We start from the raw sequence: 14,606 nt of genomic DNA, 5'->3' as shown, positions 1-14,606 counted from the left end.
AGATCAACAACATCTGGGAGCGAGGGAGCAACCTGGGCCTACTTGGGCATCCGTCAACAGCCAGGTTCTTTCACTTCTCGACACTCTGCGCTGCCCGCAGCTCCGAGAAAGCTATTTTTAGCTGGCAGAACTCCCGTCTGCCCTTTAAATAGCTCTCCCTGCCGCAAGGTGGCTTTCCCTGAATGTGTTGAGGGATGACATCTGCTAGATGAACGCACAGACTTTTGCTTAAGGGAAACACAGGGTAATTACTGAGCTCTTGAAAAAAAAGAAACGAAGAAGGAATCCTAAGCAGAGATGCTGAGCAGTCCCTAGACTGGCATCTGCCCGGTAAGTAGCACTCCCTTTGGATTGTTTTCGCAGACTGGCTCGTTAAACATTAACACAAAGTTTGTGGCAATTACAGAACTGAGCCGGCTGCGACTACGCCGAGTGTAGCTCCCCCAGGGCACCCCTGACTTGGATAGCCCAGGCTAGCCGGATCTCGTTGCATCTTCCAAAGCCAAGCAGGGTCAGCCCGGGTTAGTACTTGGGAGGGGAGACCACCCAGAAAGTCCGGGGTCGTTACGCAGAGGCGGGCAATGGCAAACCACCCTCTCTGCCCTAACCTGGATGTTCTAGGCTAGCCTAATCTTGTCAGATATTGGAAGCTGAGCAAAGTCGGCTCCGGTTGTTAGTAACTTGGAGGGGAGACCGCCCAGAAAGCCCAGGGTTGCTATTGCGAGGCAGGCGACAGCAAGCCACCTCTGCTCCTCTGTGCCCTAACCTGGATGTTGCAGGCTAGCCCAGTCTTTTCGGATATTGCAAAGTTGGGCCTGGTTAGCACTCGGCTAGAAGACCACCCAGGAAGTCCAGTGTCACTACACAGAGGCAGGCAATGGCAAGCCACCTCTGTTTGCCTCTTGTCTTGAAAACCCTACATGGTGTGTGTGTGTGTGTGTGTGTGTGTGTGTTTCTCCCTCTCTTCTCTCTCACACCCCCACACACTACCAATTCCAATCTTCTGAGCAACCTTCACTGCACTGCCGGACAGGGCTTTTTATTTGTTGTAGCACGAACTCCTTTTGCACATTAGACCGCACCACCCGGATGTAGCCTATCCTCCTGGAGCTTGCAGCAGGCCCTGTGAGAAGAGCCCTGTAAGCTCTTGGAGGATGGGCTGCATCAGGGGGATGTGGCCTAATATGCAAAAGAGTTCCTGCCACCAGGCATCCCTAATGAAGAGAGATCTTCGCCCTGGGCTGCTTGCCTGCCTTAGAGAGCCAGTTTGGTGTAGTATTTAAGTGTGCGGACTCTTATCCAGGAGAACCGGGTATGATTCCCCACTCCTCCACTTGCAGCTGCTGGAATGGCTTAGAGTCAGCCATAGCTCTGGCAGAGGTTGTCCTCGGAAGGGCAGCTGTTGTGAGATCCCTCTCAGCCCCACCCACCTCACAGGGTGTCTGTTGTGGGGGGAGAAGACATAGGAGACTGTAAGCCGCTCTGAGTCTCTGATTCAGAGAGAAGGGCGGGGTATAAATCTGCAGTCGTCTTCTTCTTGCGGGATCTCTGCAGTGGGAGGCTAATCCTCATCGGGACATGCCCTGACCTGGGTGGCCCAGCTAGCCTGACCTCGTCAGATCTAAGAAGCTATGCAGGGCCAGCCCTGGCTGGTACTTGGGTGGGAGGCCTCCAAGGAAACCCAGAGTGGCTGCATAAAGCCAGGGAATGGCAAACCGCCTCTGAACAATGGTTGCGTTTTTTGCCTTGCAAATCCTCCCAGGTCACCGTCAGCTGGCTGCAACGATTAATGCCAGGGGTGTCGAACCCATTTGACATGAGGGCAAAATCTGACATTAATGAGACCTTGTTGGGCCAGGCCACGTCAGGTCGGGCCATGTGTGTACTTATTTAAGATTAGGTTGCTGAGATACAAACTTTATAAAAGACACAGACAAACACAATCAAATATTTTTTTAAAAAAACTTTAAACATTAGCACTCATTGGTCTTAAAGGTGCTTTCTTTGTATTTCTCCAATGGGATCCAGGGAACTGGGCAAAAGGAAGCTGTGGCTCTTTCCTTCCTTCCCTGGGGGACCAGGAGGGGGAGGAGCCTCAGCCAATAGAAGGAAGGGAGGCTTGGCTCAGTAGCTCTGCTGTGCGATTGAGAGAGCCTGGCAAAGCAAGCTGTTATGCAGAAGGGAGCTAGAGAGGAGGAAGAGGAAGCAGAGGACCGCCAGTTGCTCAGGGGCCTGATACGAGCCCCCCCGGGGACCTGACTCAGCCCCTGAGCTGCATGTTTGACACCCCTGCTTAATGCCACTGGAACAGGGCACGTTATGAGAAGGCGAGAGTCGCTGGGCAAAGATAACAGTGCCAGAAACGAAGCTGAAGGCAGAATGAGAAAAGGAAGACCCAACGTGAGATGGAGCGACATGACTGAGGCAGCCGCTGCCTTCAGTTTTCAAGACCTCAGCAAGGCTGCTAATGATAGGACATTCTGGAGGTCGTTCGTTCACAGGGTCACTGTAAATTGGAAGCAACTTGATGGTACATGACACCACACACCTAGGGCAGCCGATTCCTTCCTGAAAAAAACAGATTACAGGGCTTTTTTTTGTAGCAGGAATTCCTTTGCACATTAGGCCACCCCCCACCCCCATGAAGCCAATCCCCCAAGAGCTTACAGTAAGAAGAGCCCTGTAAGCTCTTGGATGATTGGCTACATCAGGGGGTGTGGCCTAATATGCAAAGGAGCCCCTGCTAGAATTCTATCTCTGGACTCTGTACTAAGAGCCCTGTAAGCTCTTGGAGGGTTGGCTCCATCAGGGGTGTGTGGCCTAATATGCAAAGGAGCCCCTGCTAGAATTCTATCTCTGGACCCTGTACTAAGAGCCCTGTGAGCTCTTGGAGGGTTGGCTCCATCAGGGGTGTATGGCCTAATATGCAAAGGAGCCCCTGCTAGAATTCTATTTCTGGACCCTGTACTAAGAGCCCTGTAAGCTCTTGGAGGGTTGGCTCCATCAAGGGGGTGTGGCCTAATATGCAAAGGAGCCCCTGCTAGAATTCTATCCCTGTACCCTGTACTAAGAGCCCTGTAAGCTCTTGGAGGGTTGGCTCCATCAGGGGTGTATGGCCTAATATGCAAAGGAGCCCCTGCTAGAATTCTATTTCTGGACCCTGTACTAAGAGCCCTGTAAGCTCTTGGAGGGTTGGCTCCATCAGGGGTGTATGGCCTAATATGCAAAGGAGCCCCTGCTAGAATTCTATCTCTGGACCCTGTACTAAGAGCCCTGTAAGCTCTTGGAGGGTTGGCTCCATCAGGGGTGTGTGGCCTAATATGCAAAGGAGCCCCTGCTAGAATTCTATCTCTGGACCCTGTACTAAGAGCCCTGTAAGCTCTTGGAGGGTTGGCTCCATCAGGGGTGTATGGCCTAATATGCAAAGGAGCCCCTGCTAGAATTCTATTTCTGGACCCTGTACTAAGAGCCCTGTAAGGTCTTGGAGGGTTGGCTCCATCAGGGGTGTGTGGCCTAATATGCAAAGGAGCCCCTGCTAGAATTCTATTTCTGGACCCTGTACTAAGAGCCCTGTAAGCTCTTGGAGGGTTGGCTCCATCAGGGGTGTATGGCCTAATATGCAAAGGAGCCCCTGCTAGAATTCTATTTCTGGACCCTGTACTAAGAGCCCTGTAAGCTCTTGGAGGGTTGGCTCCATCAGGGGTGTGTGGCCTAATATGCAAAGGAGCCCCTGCTAGAATTCTATTTCTGGACCCTGAAGTAAGAGCCCTGTCAGCTCTTGGAGGATTGGCTCCATCAGGGGTTTGTGGCCTAATATGCAAAGGAGCCCCTGCTAGAATTCTATCTCTGGACCCTGCACTAAGAGCCCTGTAAGCTCTTGAAGGATTGGCTCAATCAGCGGTGTGTGGCCTAATATGCAAAGGAGCCCCTGCTAGAATTCTGTCTCTGGGCCCTGTACTAAGAGCCCTGTAAGCTCTTGGAGGATTGGCTCCATCAGGGGTGTGTGGCCTAATATGTAAAGGAGCCCCTGCTAGAATTCTGTCTGTGGGCCCTGTACTAAGAGCCCTGTAAGCTCTTGGAGGGTTGGCTCCATCAGGGGTGTGTGGCCTAATATGCAAAGGAGCCCCTGCTAGAATTCTATCCCTGGACCCTGTACTAAGAGCCCTGTAAGCTCTTGGAGGGTTGGCTCCATCAGGGGTGTGTGGCCTAATATGCAAAGGAGCCCCTGCTAGAATTCTATCCCTGGACCCTGTACTAAGAGCCCTGTAAGCTCTTGGAGGGTTGGCTCCATCAGGGGTGTATGGCCTAATATGCAAAGGAGCCCCTGCTAGAATTCTATTTCTGGACCCTGTACTAAGAGCCCTGTAAGCTCTTGGAGGGTTGGCTCCATCAGGGGTGTGTGGCCTAATATGCAAAGGAGCCCCTGCTAGAATTCTGTCTCTGGGCCCTGTACTAAGAGCCCTGTAAGCTCTTGGAGGGTTGGCTCCATCAGGGGTGTTTGGCCTAATATGCAAAGGAGCCCCTGCTAGAATTCTATCCCTGGACCCTGTACTAAGAGCCCTGTAAGCTCTTGGAGGGTTGGCTCCATCAGGGGTGTATGGCCTAATATGCAAAGGAGCCCCTGCTAGAATTCTATTTCTGGACCCTGTACTAAGAGCCCTGTAAGCTCTTGGAGGGTTGGCTCCATCAGGGGTGTGTGGCCTAATATGCAAAGGAGCCCCTGCTAGAATTCTATCTCTGGACCCTGTACTAAGAGCCCTGTAAGCTCTTGGAGGATTGGCTCCATCAGGGGTTTGTGGCCTAATATGCAAAGGAGCCCCTGCTTCTTCTGGACCAGGGGTGGCCAAACTGTGGGTCAGGAGCCACATGTGGCTCTTTTACGCATATTGTGTGGCTCTCAAAGCCCCCACCATCACGTCAGCCAGCTTGGAGAAGGCATTTCTCTCTTTAAATCACTTCTCCAAGCCAAGCCAGTCGGCAATTTGGAGAATGCATTTATAGTTAAAGCTGCTTTCTTTCCACCTCTCCCTCCCTCCCTGTCTTGCGTCTTTCAAACATCTGACATTTATTCTATGTGGCTCTTATGTTAAGCAAGTTTGGCCACCCCTGCTCTGGACCCATTCAGACAAAAGGTCCTTTTCAGACGTATACAGAAAAGGGGAGGTGTTCTTTTGAAAAAAAAGTGCAAAAGATAAAGTGCAAAAAAAAAGGGGAAGGATCGTGGCTCAGTGATAGAGCATCTGCTTGGTAAGCAAAAGGTCCCAGGTTCAATCCCCAGCATCTCCAACTAAAAAGGGTCCAGGCAAATAGGCGTGAAAAACTTCAGCTTGAGACCCTGGAGAGCCGCTGCCAGTCTGATTAGACAATACTGACTTTGATGGACCGAAGGTCTGATGCAGTATAAGGCAGCTTCATAGGTTCATATATTTTTACTGGAACTTGCTCTTAAAAATTTCAGAAGAATTAAAGGGTGGTAGGATTTCAATGCGATGGGTCTCAAGGAGGAAGGCGAGGCCGACGGATCTCTTACCAGAGTATTGCTCTTCTTGATGTCCTCTAAACGCTCTAACACCGAGGTCAAGTTGGGGTCATCTGACTCCACAAACCATATTGGCGAGGAAGAGGGGTAAGACTCCTGCTCAGAAAACAGAAGAATATGATTGAGGCATGAATGCACCTTTTCAGAACGTCCCAGAGATTCCCACAAATGCCGTTTTTCTCTGCAGATGTTTCCCAGCAAAATTAATTCCTTCCTGTTCTCTCTTTATGGCCTCCCAGCTGAACGGAATATGCTCTGTAAACCTGGACTGGAAGGTGGGGTTAGGCAGAGAGTCATATTTTTTTACCGCAAAATTCCACTTAGAAGAACAGGTAAAAAAAATTATAAGAGTTGAAGCCCTGTGGGTCAGTCCCTCGGCTGTCCCTGCCTCAAATTAACTAGAGATCCGCAAATCAGAAAGCTGGCTAGAGCTGAGTTGATCTGCAATAGGACAAAGTTTGAGTCCAGTGGCACAGGCCTACCCTGTGGAGGAGGGACAGTGGCTCAGCTGTAGAGCATCTGCTTGGTAAGCCGAAGGTCCCAGGTTCAATCCCCGGCACCTCCAACTAAAAAGGGTCCAGGCAAATAGGTGTGAAAAACCTCAGCTTGAGACCCTGGAGAGCCGCTGCCAGTCTGAGTAGACAATACTGACTTTGATGGACCGAGGGTCTGATTCAGTATAAGGCAGCTTCATATGTTCATATGTACCCACCTGACTCTATCAGCAACAGAACAGTTCAGTTTGAGTCCAGGGGGACCTTAGAGATCAACAAGCGTTTCAGTGGCGTAAACTGGTGTAAACTTTTGAGAGACAAACACATATAGAGGAGAAATAGAGTCCTTTTATTCTCATCAAAGGGTGGAAGGAGAACTTTGACTCTCAAAAGTTTATACTATGGTGGCCAAACTATGGCTCAGGAGCCACATGTGGCTCTTTCACACGTATTGTGTGGCTCTACAAGGCGCCACCATCCCATCAGCCAGCTTAGAGAAGGGATTTCTCTCTTTAAATCACTTCTTCCAAGACAAGCCAGCTGGCAGCTTGGTGAATGTCATTAAAGTTGCTTTCTTTCCACCCCTCTTTTCCTCCTTTCTCTCTCCCCCATCTATTTTTCTTCCTTCCTGTCTTGCAGCTCTCAAATATCTTATTCTATGTCGTTCTTACGCTAACCAAGTTTGGCCACCCCTGGCTTAGACCCTGAAGCTCTAGTTCTCTAAGGTGATTCTCTTTCAGCAGCAAACCAACTGCCACCCTCCCTGTCCTGAATCCAAAACCAGAAATTCCAAAAGAGATATTCAGGGACACTCCAAGTTCATTTAAAATGCTGTCCCGTGACTCTGCTAAAGGAGAAGACGACAATGATATTGGATTTATATCCCACCCTTCACTACCCAAAGGAATCTCAGGGCAGCTTACGATCTCCTTTCCCTTCCCCTCGTGGTAGGTGGAGCTGAGAGAGCTCTGACAGAAATGGCTGTTGAGAGGAACAGCTCTGCGAGAACTTGTGACTGATTCAAGGTTACAACAGCAGGTGCATGTGAAGGAGTGCGGAATCAAACCCAGTTCTCCCAGATAACAGCCTGCACCCTTTACCACTATTCCAAAGCCTCCTTGCTGGCCTTACAGGGATTGTATCTGTGTCTTCCTGGCTGGGTGGGGAAACCCAGCAGTTTATCAACACAAACTAAGCCTAGTCTTCATAGACGACAGTGGCAGACTTGTCCACCCACGGCAGACAACTACCTGTCCCTGGGTGAGCACAAGAGCTCTAGAGAAAAGCAAAGGAAATAGAGTGTCAGGTGGAGACTTGGCCTCCAGGGGACCCAGGATGCTCAGTTCTGCCGTTTGAAGGTCAAGGCAGGAGAGACACCAATACAGTCCCAAAGTGTCGTTTCTGGCTTGGGATTCCCCCCTTTTGGCTGGCCAAGGAAACACTGTGCTCCTGTCCTGGCAAAAAAAAAAAAGCGAGGCTTTGGGCTGCAAAAGAAGAAGATATTGGATTTATATCCCGCCCTCCACTCCGAAGAGTCTCAGAGCAGCTCACAATCTCTTTTACCTTCCTCCCCCCCCACAACAGACACCCTGTGAGGTAGATGAAGATATTGGATTTATATCCCGCCCTCCACTCCGAAGAGTCTCAGAGCGGCTCACAATCTCCTTTACCTTCCTCCCCCACAACAGACACCCTGTGAGGTAGATGAAGATATTGGATTTATATCCCGCCCTCCACTTCGAAGAGTCTCAGAGCAGCTCACAATCTCCTTTACCTTCCTCCCCCACAACAGACACTGTGTGGTAGATGAAGATATTGGATTTATATCCCGCCCTCCACTCCGAAGAGTCTCAGAGCAGCTCACAATCTCCTTTACCTTCCTCCCCCACAACAGACACCCTGTGAGGTAGATGAAGATATCGGATTTATATCCCGCCCTCCACTCCAAAGAGTCTCAGAGCGGTTCACAATCTCCTTTACCTTCCTCCCCCACAACAGACACCCTGTGAGGTAGATGAAGATATTCGATTTATATCCCGCCCTCCACTCCGAAGAGTCTCAGAGCGGCTCACAATCTCCTTTACCTTCCTCCCCCACAACAGACACTCTGTGTGGTAGATGAAGATATTGGATTTATATCCCGCCCTCCACTCCGAAGAGTCTCAGAGCAGCTCACAATCTCCTTTCCCTTCCTCCCCACAACAGACACCCTGTGAGGTAGATGAAGATATTCGATTTATATCCCGCCCTCCACTCCGAAGAGTCTCAGAGCGGCTCACAATCTCCTTTACCTTCCTCCCCCACAACAGACACCCTGTGAGGTAGATGAAGATATTGGATTTATATCCCGCCCTCCACTTCGAAGAGTCTCAGAGCAGCTCACAATCTCCTTTACCTTCCTCCCCCACAACAGACACTGTGTGGTAGATGAAGATACTGGATTTATATCCCGCCCTCCACTCCGAAGAGTCTCAGAGCAGCTCACAATCTCCTTTACCTTCCTCCCCCACAACAGACACCCTGTGAGGTAGATGAAGATATTCGATTTATATCCCACCCTCCACTCCGAAGAGTCTCAGAGCGGCTCACAATCTCCTTTACCTTCCTCATCCACAACAGACACCCTGTGAGGTAGATGAAGATATTCGATTTATATCCCGCCCTCCACTCCGAAGAGTCTCAGAGCAGCTCACAATCTCCTTTACCTTCCTCCCCCACAACAGACACCCTGTGAGGTAGATGAAGATATTCGATTTATATCCCACCCTCCACTCCGAAGAGTCTCAGAGCGGCTCACAATCTCCTTTACCTTCCTCATCCACAACAGACACCCTGTAAAGTAGATGAAGATATTGGATTTATATCCCGCCCTCCACTCCGAAGAGTCTCAGAGCGGTTCACAACCTCCTTTACCTTCCTCCCCCACAACAGACACCCTGTGAGGTAGATGAAGATATTCGATTTATATCCCGCCCTCCACTCCGAAGAGTCTCAGAGCGGCTCACAATCTCCTTTACCTTCCTCCCCCCACAACAGACACCCTGTGAGGTAGATGAAGATATTGGATTTATATCCCGCCCTCCATTCCAAAGAGTCTCAGAGCAGTTCACAATCTCCTTTACCTTCCTCCCCCACAACAGACACCCTGTGAGGTAGATGAAGATATTCGATTTATATCCCGCCCTCCACTCCGAAGAGTCTCAGAGCGGCTCACAATCTCCTTTACCTTCCTCCCCCACAACAGACACTCTGTGTGGTAGATGAAGATATTGGATTTATATCCCGCCCTCCACTCCGAAGAGTCTCAGAGCAGCTCACAATCTCCTTTCCCTTCCTCCCCCACAACAGACACCCTGTGAGGTAGATGAAGATATTCGATTTATATCCCGCCCTCCACTCCGAAGAGTCTCAGAGCGGCTCACAATCTCCTTTACCTTCCTCCCCCACAACAGACACCCTGTGAGGTAGATGAAGATATTGGATTTATATCCCGCCCTCCACTCCGAAGAGTCTCAGAGCGGCTCACAATCTCCTTTACCTTCCTCCCCCACAACAGACACCCTGTGAGGTAGATGAAGATATTGGATTTATATCCCGCCCTGCACTTCGAAGAGTCTCAGAGCAGCTCACAATCTCCTTTACCTTCCTCCCCCACAACAGACACTGTGTGGTAGATGAAGATATTGGATTTATATCCCGCCCTCCACTCCGAAGAGTCTCAGAGCAGCTCACAATCTCCTTTACCTTCCTCCCCCACAACAGACACCCTGTGAGGTAGATGAAGATATTCGATTTATATCCCACCCTCCACTCCGAAGAGTCTCAGAGCGGCTCACAATCTCCTTTACCTTCCTCATCCACAACAGACACCCTGTAAAGTAGATGAAGATATTGGATTTATATCCCGCCCTCCACTCCGAAGAGTCTCAGAGCGGTTCACAACCTCCTTTACCTTCCTCCCCCACAACAGACACCCTGTGAGGTAGATGAAGATATTCGATTTATATCCCGCCCTCCACTCCGAAGAGTCTCAGAGCGGCTCACAATCTCCTTTACCTTCCTCCCCCCACAACAGACACCCTGTGAGGTAGATGAAGATATTGGATTTATATCCCGCCCTCCACTCCAAAGAGTCTCAGAGCAGTTCACAATCTCCTTTACCTTCCTCCCCCACAACAGACACCCTGTGAGGTAGATGAAGATATTCGATTTATATCCCGCCCTCCACTCCGAAGAGTCTCAGAGCGGCTCACAATCTCCTTTACCTTCCTCCCCCACAAAAGACACTGTGTGGTAGATGAAGATATTGGATTTATATCCCGCCCTCCACTCCGAAGAGTCTCAGAGCAGCTCACAATCTCCTTTACCTTCCTCCCCCACAACAGACACCCTGTGAGGTAGATGAAGATATTGGATTTATATCCCGCCCTCCACTCCGAAGAGTCTCAGAGTGGTTCACAATCTCCTTTACCTTCCTCCCCCACAACAGACACCCTGTGAGGTAGATGAAGATATTCGATTTATATTCCGCCCTCCACTCCGAAGAGTCTCAGAGCGGCTCACAATCTCCTTTACCTTCCTCATCCACAACAGACACCCTGTGAGGTAGATGAAGATATTGGATTTATATCCCGCCCTCCACTCCGAAGAGTCTCAGAGCGGTTCACAATCTCCTTTACCTTCCTCCCCCACAAAAGACACCCTGTGAGGTAGATGAAGATATTCGATTTATATCCCGCCCTCCACTCCGAAGAGTCTCAGAGCGGCTCACAATCTCCTTTACCTTCCTCCCCCACAACAGACACCCTGTGAGGTGGGTGGGGCTGAGAGGGCTCTCCCAGCAGCTGCCCTTTCAAGGACAACCTCTGCCAGAGCTATGGCTGACCCAAGGCCATTCCAGCAGCAGCAAGAGGAAGAGTGGGGAATCAAACCCGGTTCTCCCACATAAGAGTCCTTGCACTTAACCACTACACCAAACTGGCTCTCCAGAGAGTGGGAAAAGCTGTTTCTCCTCAAATGACATTTTAGTTTTGATACGGAACAGACAGCAATTAAGAGCTGGCAAGCCGAGCGGCAGCTGAAATTCAAACAAATCTGCAAACTCCGGTTCTCGCTCGGGTTGCCAGACAGAAGCAGACAGGACTTCCCCCTCCCTTTCGGCTCTTGACTGTACAGAGTCCAGACGTAGTACTAAGTGAACTGACTCTAAGCTTGAAGGCCCGATTCAGCCTTGCAAAGAGTTTGGAACCTTGGGGTGCCAACTGGGGCTTGGGACGTTCCTGGAGATTTTTTTTTTGTCCAAAAACTTTTTTTATTGAATTTAATAAACATACAAATAAAGCAATCAATGACTGTATCTGCAATCATTCTTTGTGTATAAGCATAGCATACCAGCAGAAAACAAAATATATATATATATACAAAATACAAACAAAACAACACATACATACATTCACACACACATACATAATTGGCAGCTGAATTAAAAATAAGTACTCTGTCCATATATTAATTACATCAAATTAATAATGTCATAATATCTACCAGGTATACATGTACGCATCTGATCTACAGGACCAAAAGAAAATTTAAGAAATGGAAGCCACTTGTACATCAGAGATTCGTTACTTTCTGAATTGTTTATATTGCATAAACTATCTGCTATCTTGTCCATAGCATAGACCTCCCAGATTTTAGCATACCAGGCTTTAACTGGAGGAATATTGGGAGATTTCCAAAATTGGGCTAACACCATTTTAGCAGCAGCTAGTAAAAGGGATATCAGGGATTTATTGAGAGAAGTAATAGAAATATCTTTCCAACAGTCAAGCAAAATGAGTTCCAATCTTAAGGGTAAACTATAGCCCGTGATATCCTTGATTTTTGCCACAATTACTGCCCAAAACGACTGCAGCCTCGGGCAAGACCACCAGCAGTGTATAAATGTGCCCACCTCTCCACAATTTTTCCAACATTTGGAGGATTGATTTATCGCCATATGGCTTAATCTCTGAGGTATTAAATACCACCGAAACAAATTTTTTTGAGTTTGTAATTGTATATTCAATGATTTTGAAACAATCGAAGGAGATGACCAGATTTGTTGCCAAACATCCTCCTGAAAATTAATTGAACTATTCCTTTGCCAAATTTCTTGATAGGATAACAAATCAACAGCATCAATGTCTAGCAAACCCTTATAAATGAAATCAGTCCCTTCCGCTTTAAAAAAGGAGAATATAGCAAGTGTTCAAAGAAAGTAAGAGGTCGATTGAAATTGTATTTCTTTAAGAGTGATGTCACCAAGTTGTTAGTTTGCAAGTATTCAAACCATGGGATTTTTGTCCCACCAGTTTTCTCTTCCAAAGATTTTTTGTCGAGCATTTTTCCATTGGACAAATATCCACAAACCTATAAAGGTTATATTTTTTCCAAATTGGAAAAGACTTGTAAAAAAACCCTGGTTGAAACCAAGAAACATCCACAAAATGAGATAGTGGAGATATTGGAGGGGCTAAAGTTCCTGGAGATTTGAGGCCAGTGCCCAAGGAGGAGAGAGCGCTCAGTGGGAAATGGGATGCCATGGAATTCACCCTCAGAAACTGTTTCCTCCAGCACTACCCACTTCTGTAGTCCAGAGACTGTGATTCTGGGAGAACTCTGGTCTCACCTGGAGATTGGCAACCCTATGTACTCCCCCCCCCCAAAAAGAAACTCCTCCATTCTTCAGCCATACGCCTTTATTTCCCCATGCCTTTTCTTTTCTACCTGTAGCTCAATTTCTTCTGCAGCTTTTAGTTAAAGTCTCTTGATTGCTCTCAGTGTAACAAATAGCTCCTTCCAGCCCTTCCCAACAGTGAGGCTTCCGTTCTTTCCAAGTCTCCTTGTCTTCCGCCTCCCCCTTTCTCTCCAGTTCCTAATTCACAGGGGCCTTCCATTTAGCTGCTCCCCTTGGGACCTCTTCCTAATCTTCGCTGTGCCTCACAACAGCTACTCCCAGCTACAGGTGAGGTTTTCGCCTCCTCGAGAAGCATCTGCTTTCCCTTCCCTCACGGAAGCAAGGCTGCAAACGTTCCAACAGCTCACTCCCTGTGCAACTGCAGTGTTTGTGAACATTCCATGCGACTGCGCCAGCATCAAATGCTCCCCTACCACACACCCAATCAGCCAGAAAACACCAGATATCTCCCTTGAATAATGAAAACAGTGTACTTAATATTGCCAATAACATAAATAATAGACAAAACACTAGTATTGCTAATGAGAAAACTGAAAATGTTGTAAAACACAGGCTGTTGCCAATAAATACAATATCCGGAATAACATAAACCAAACCACCAAGTTCCATTACAGTTCCAGGCTTTTTTCATTGTTGCTTTTCTGACACAATAAGGGCTTTATCATAGGAAAAAGCCCAGCAGGAACTTATTTGCATATTGGGCCACACCCCCTGACATCACCATTGTTTCACAAGGGGGTTTTACGTAGGGGAAAGCCCACCAGGAACTCATTTGCATATTAGGCCACAGTGTGTGTGTGTATATATATGTGTGTGTGTATATATATAAAAAAAATTTTGGCCACTGTGTGACACAGAGCGTCGGACTGGATGGGCTATTGGCCTATTCCGACATGGCTTCTCTGATGTTCTTATGTGACACAGAGTGTCGGACTGGATGGGCCATTGGCCTGATCCGACATGGCTTCTCTGATGTTCTTATGTGACACAGAGTGTCGGACTGGAGGGGCCATCGGCCTGATCCAACATGGCTTCTCTGATGTTCTTATGTGACACAGAGTGTTGGACTGAAGGGGCCATTGGCCTGATCCCACATGGCTTCTCTTATGTTCTTATGTGACACAGAGTGTTGGACTGGAGGGGTCATTGGCCTGATCCCACATGGCTTCCCTTATGTTCTTATGTGACACAGAGTGTTGGACTGGAGGGGTCATTGGCCTGATCCAACATGGCTTCTCTGATGTTCTTATGTGACACAGAGTGTTGGACTGGAGGGGCCATTGGCCTGATCCCACATGGCTTCTCTTATGTTCTTATGTGACACAGAGTGTTGGACTGGAGGGGTCATTGGCCTGATCCAACATGGCTTCTCTTATGTGACACAGAGTGTTGGACTGGATGGGCCATTGGCCTGATCCAACATGGCTTCTCTTATGTTCTTATGTGACACAGAGTGTTGGATGGGAGGGGCCACTGGCCTGATCCAACATGGCTTCTCTTTCTTATGTTCTTACGTTCTTATTTGGCCACACCCCCTAACACCAAGCCTGCCAGAGCTGCGTTTCTGCTCAAAAAAGCCCTGCACATGTTGTAATGCAACACAGACAGCTTACGATACTGAAGCACAACCAGTGTCTTTCCAGAAAAGCATGCGAGGGCCCATCTCTTGCCTCTATCTTTTGCTCAGTAATTCAGGACTTTGCAGAAGACGGTGAAAGAGTCCTTTCCGTGAAGGCAAAGCTGTTTTGTTTTTTTTACTTTAAACCAGCCATTCACCCTCGACACGCTTTCCTGCTGCACTGAACAAACGGTTACAAACTCTGCTCGAAAACCA

The 14,606-nt window shown here is 48.5% G+C and overlaps 1 protein-coding gene across 2 annotated transcripts in view; it reads right to left on the bottom strand.

Moving 5' to 3' along the window:
• UBE2Q2 (ubiquitin conjugating enzyme E2 Q2) overlaps positions 1–14,606 on the bottom strand; it is a 51,691-nt gene that overhangs the window by 23,932 nt on the left and 13,153 nt on the right. For both annotated transcript variants that reach the window (XM_060260212.1, XM_060260213.1), the window contains exon 2: positions 5,531–5,635. In XM_060260212.1, the coding sequence (XP_060116195.1) occupies positions 5,531–5,635 (105 nt within the window). The remainder of the gene's footprint in view (positions 1–5,530; positions 5,636–14,606) is intronic.

Source organism: Heteronotia binoei, chromosome 19 (assembly GCF_032191835.1).
Source record: "Heteronotia binoei isolate CCM8104 ecotype False Entrance Well chromosome 19, APGP_CSIRO_Hbin_v1, whole genome shotgun sequence".
In the NCBI taxonomy this organism is placed as follows: domain Eukaryota; kingdom Metazoa; phylum Chordata; class Lepidosauria; order Squamata; family Gekkonidae; genus Heteronotia; species Heteronotia binoei.
This window is presented reverse-complemented; position numbering and strand designations above follow the sequence as displayed.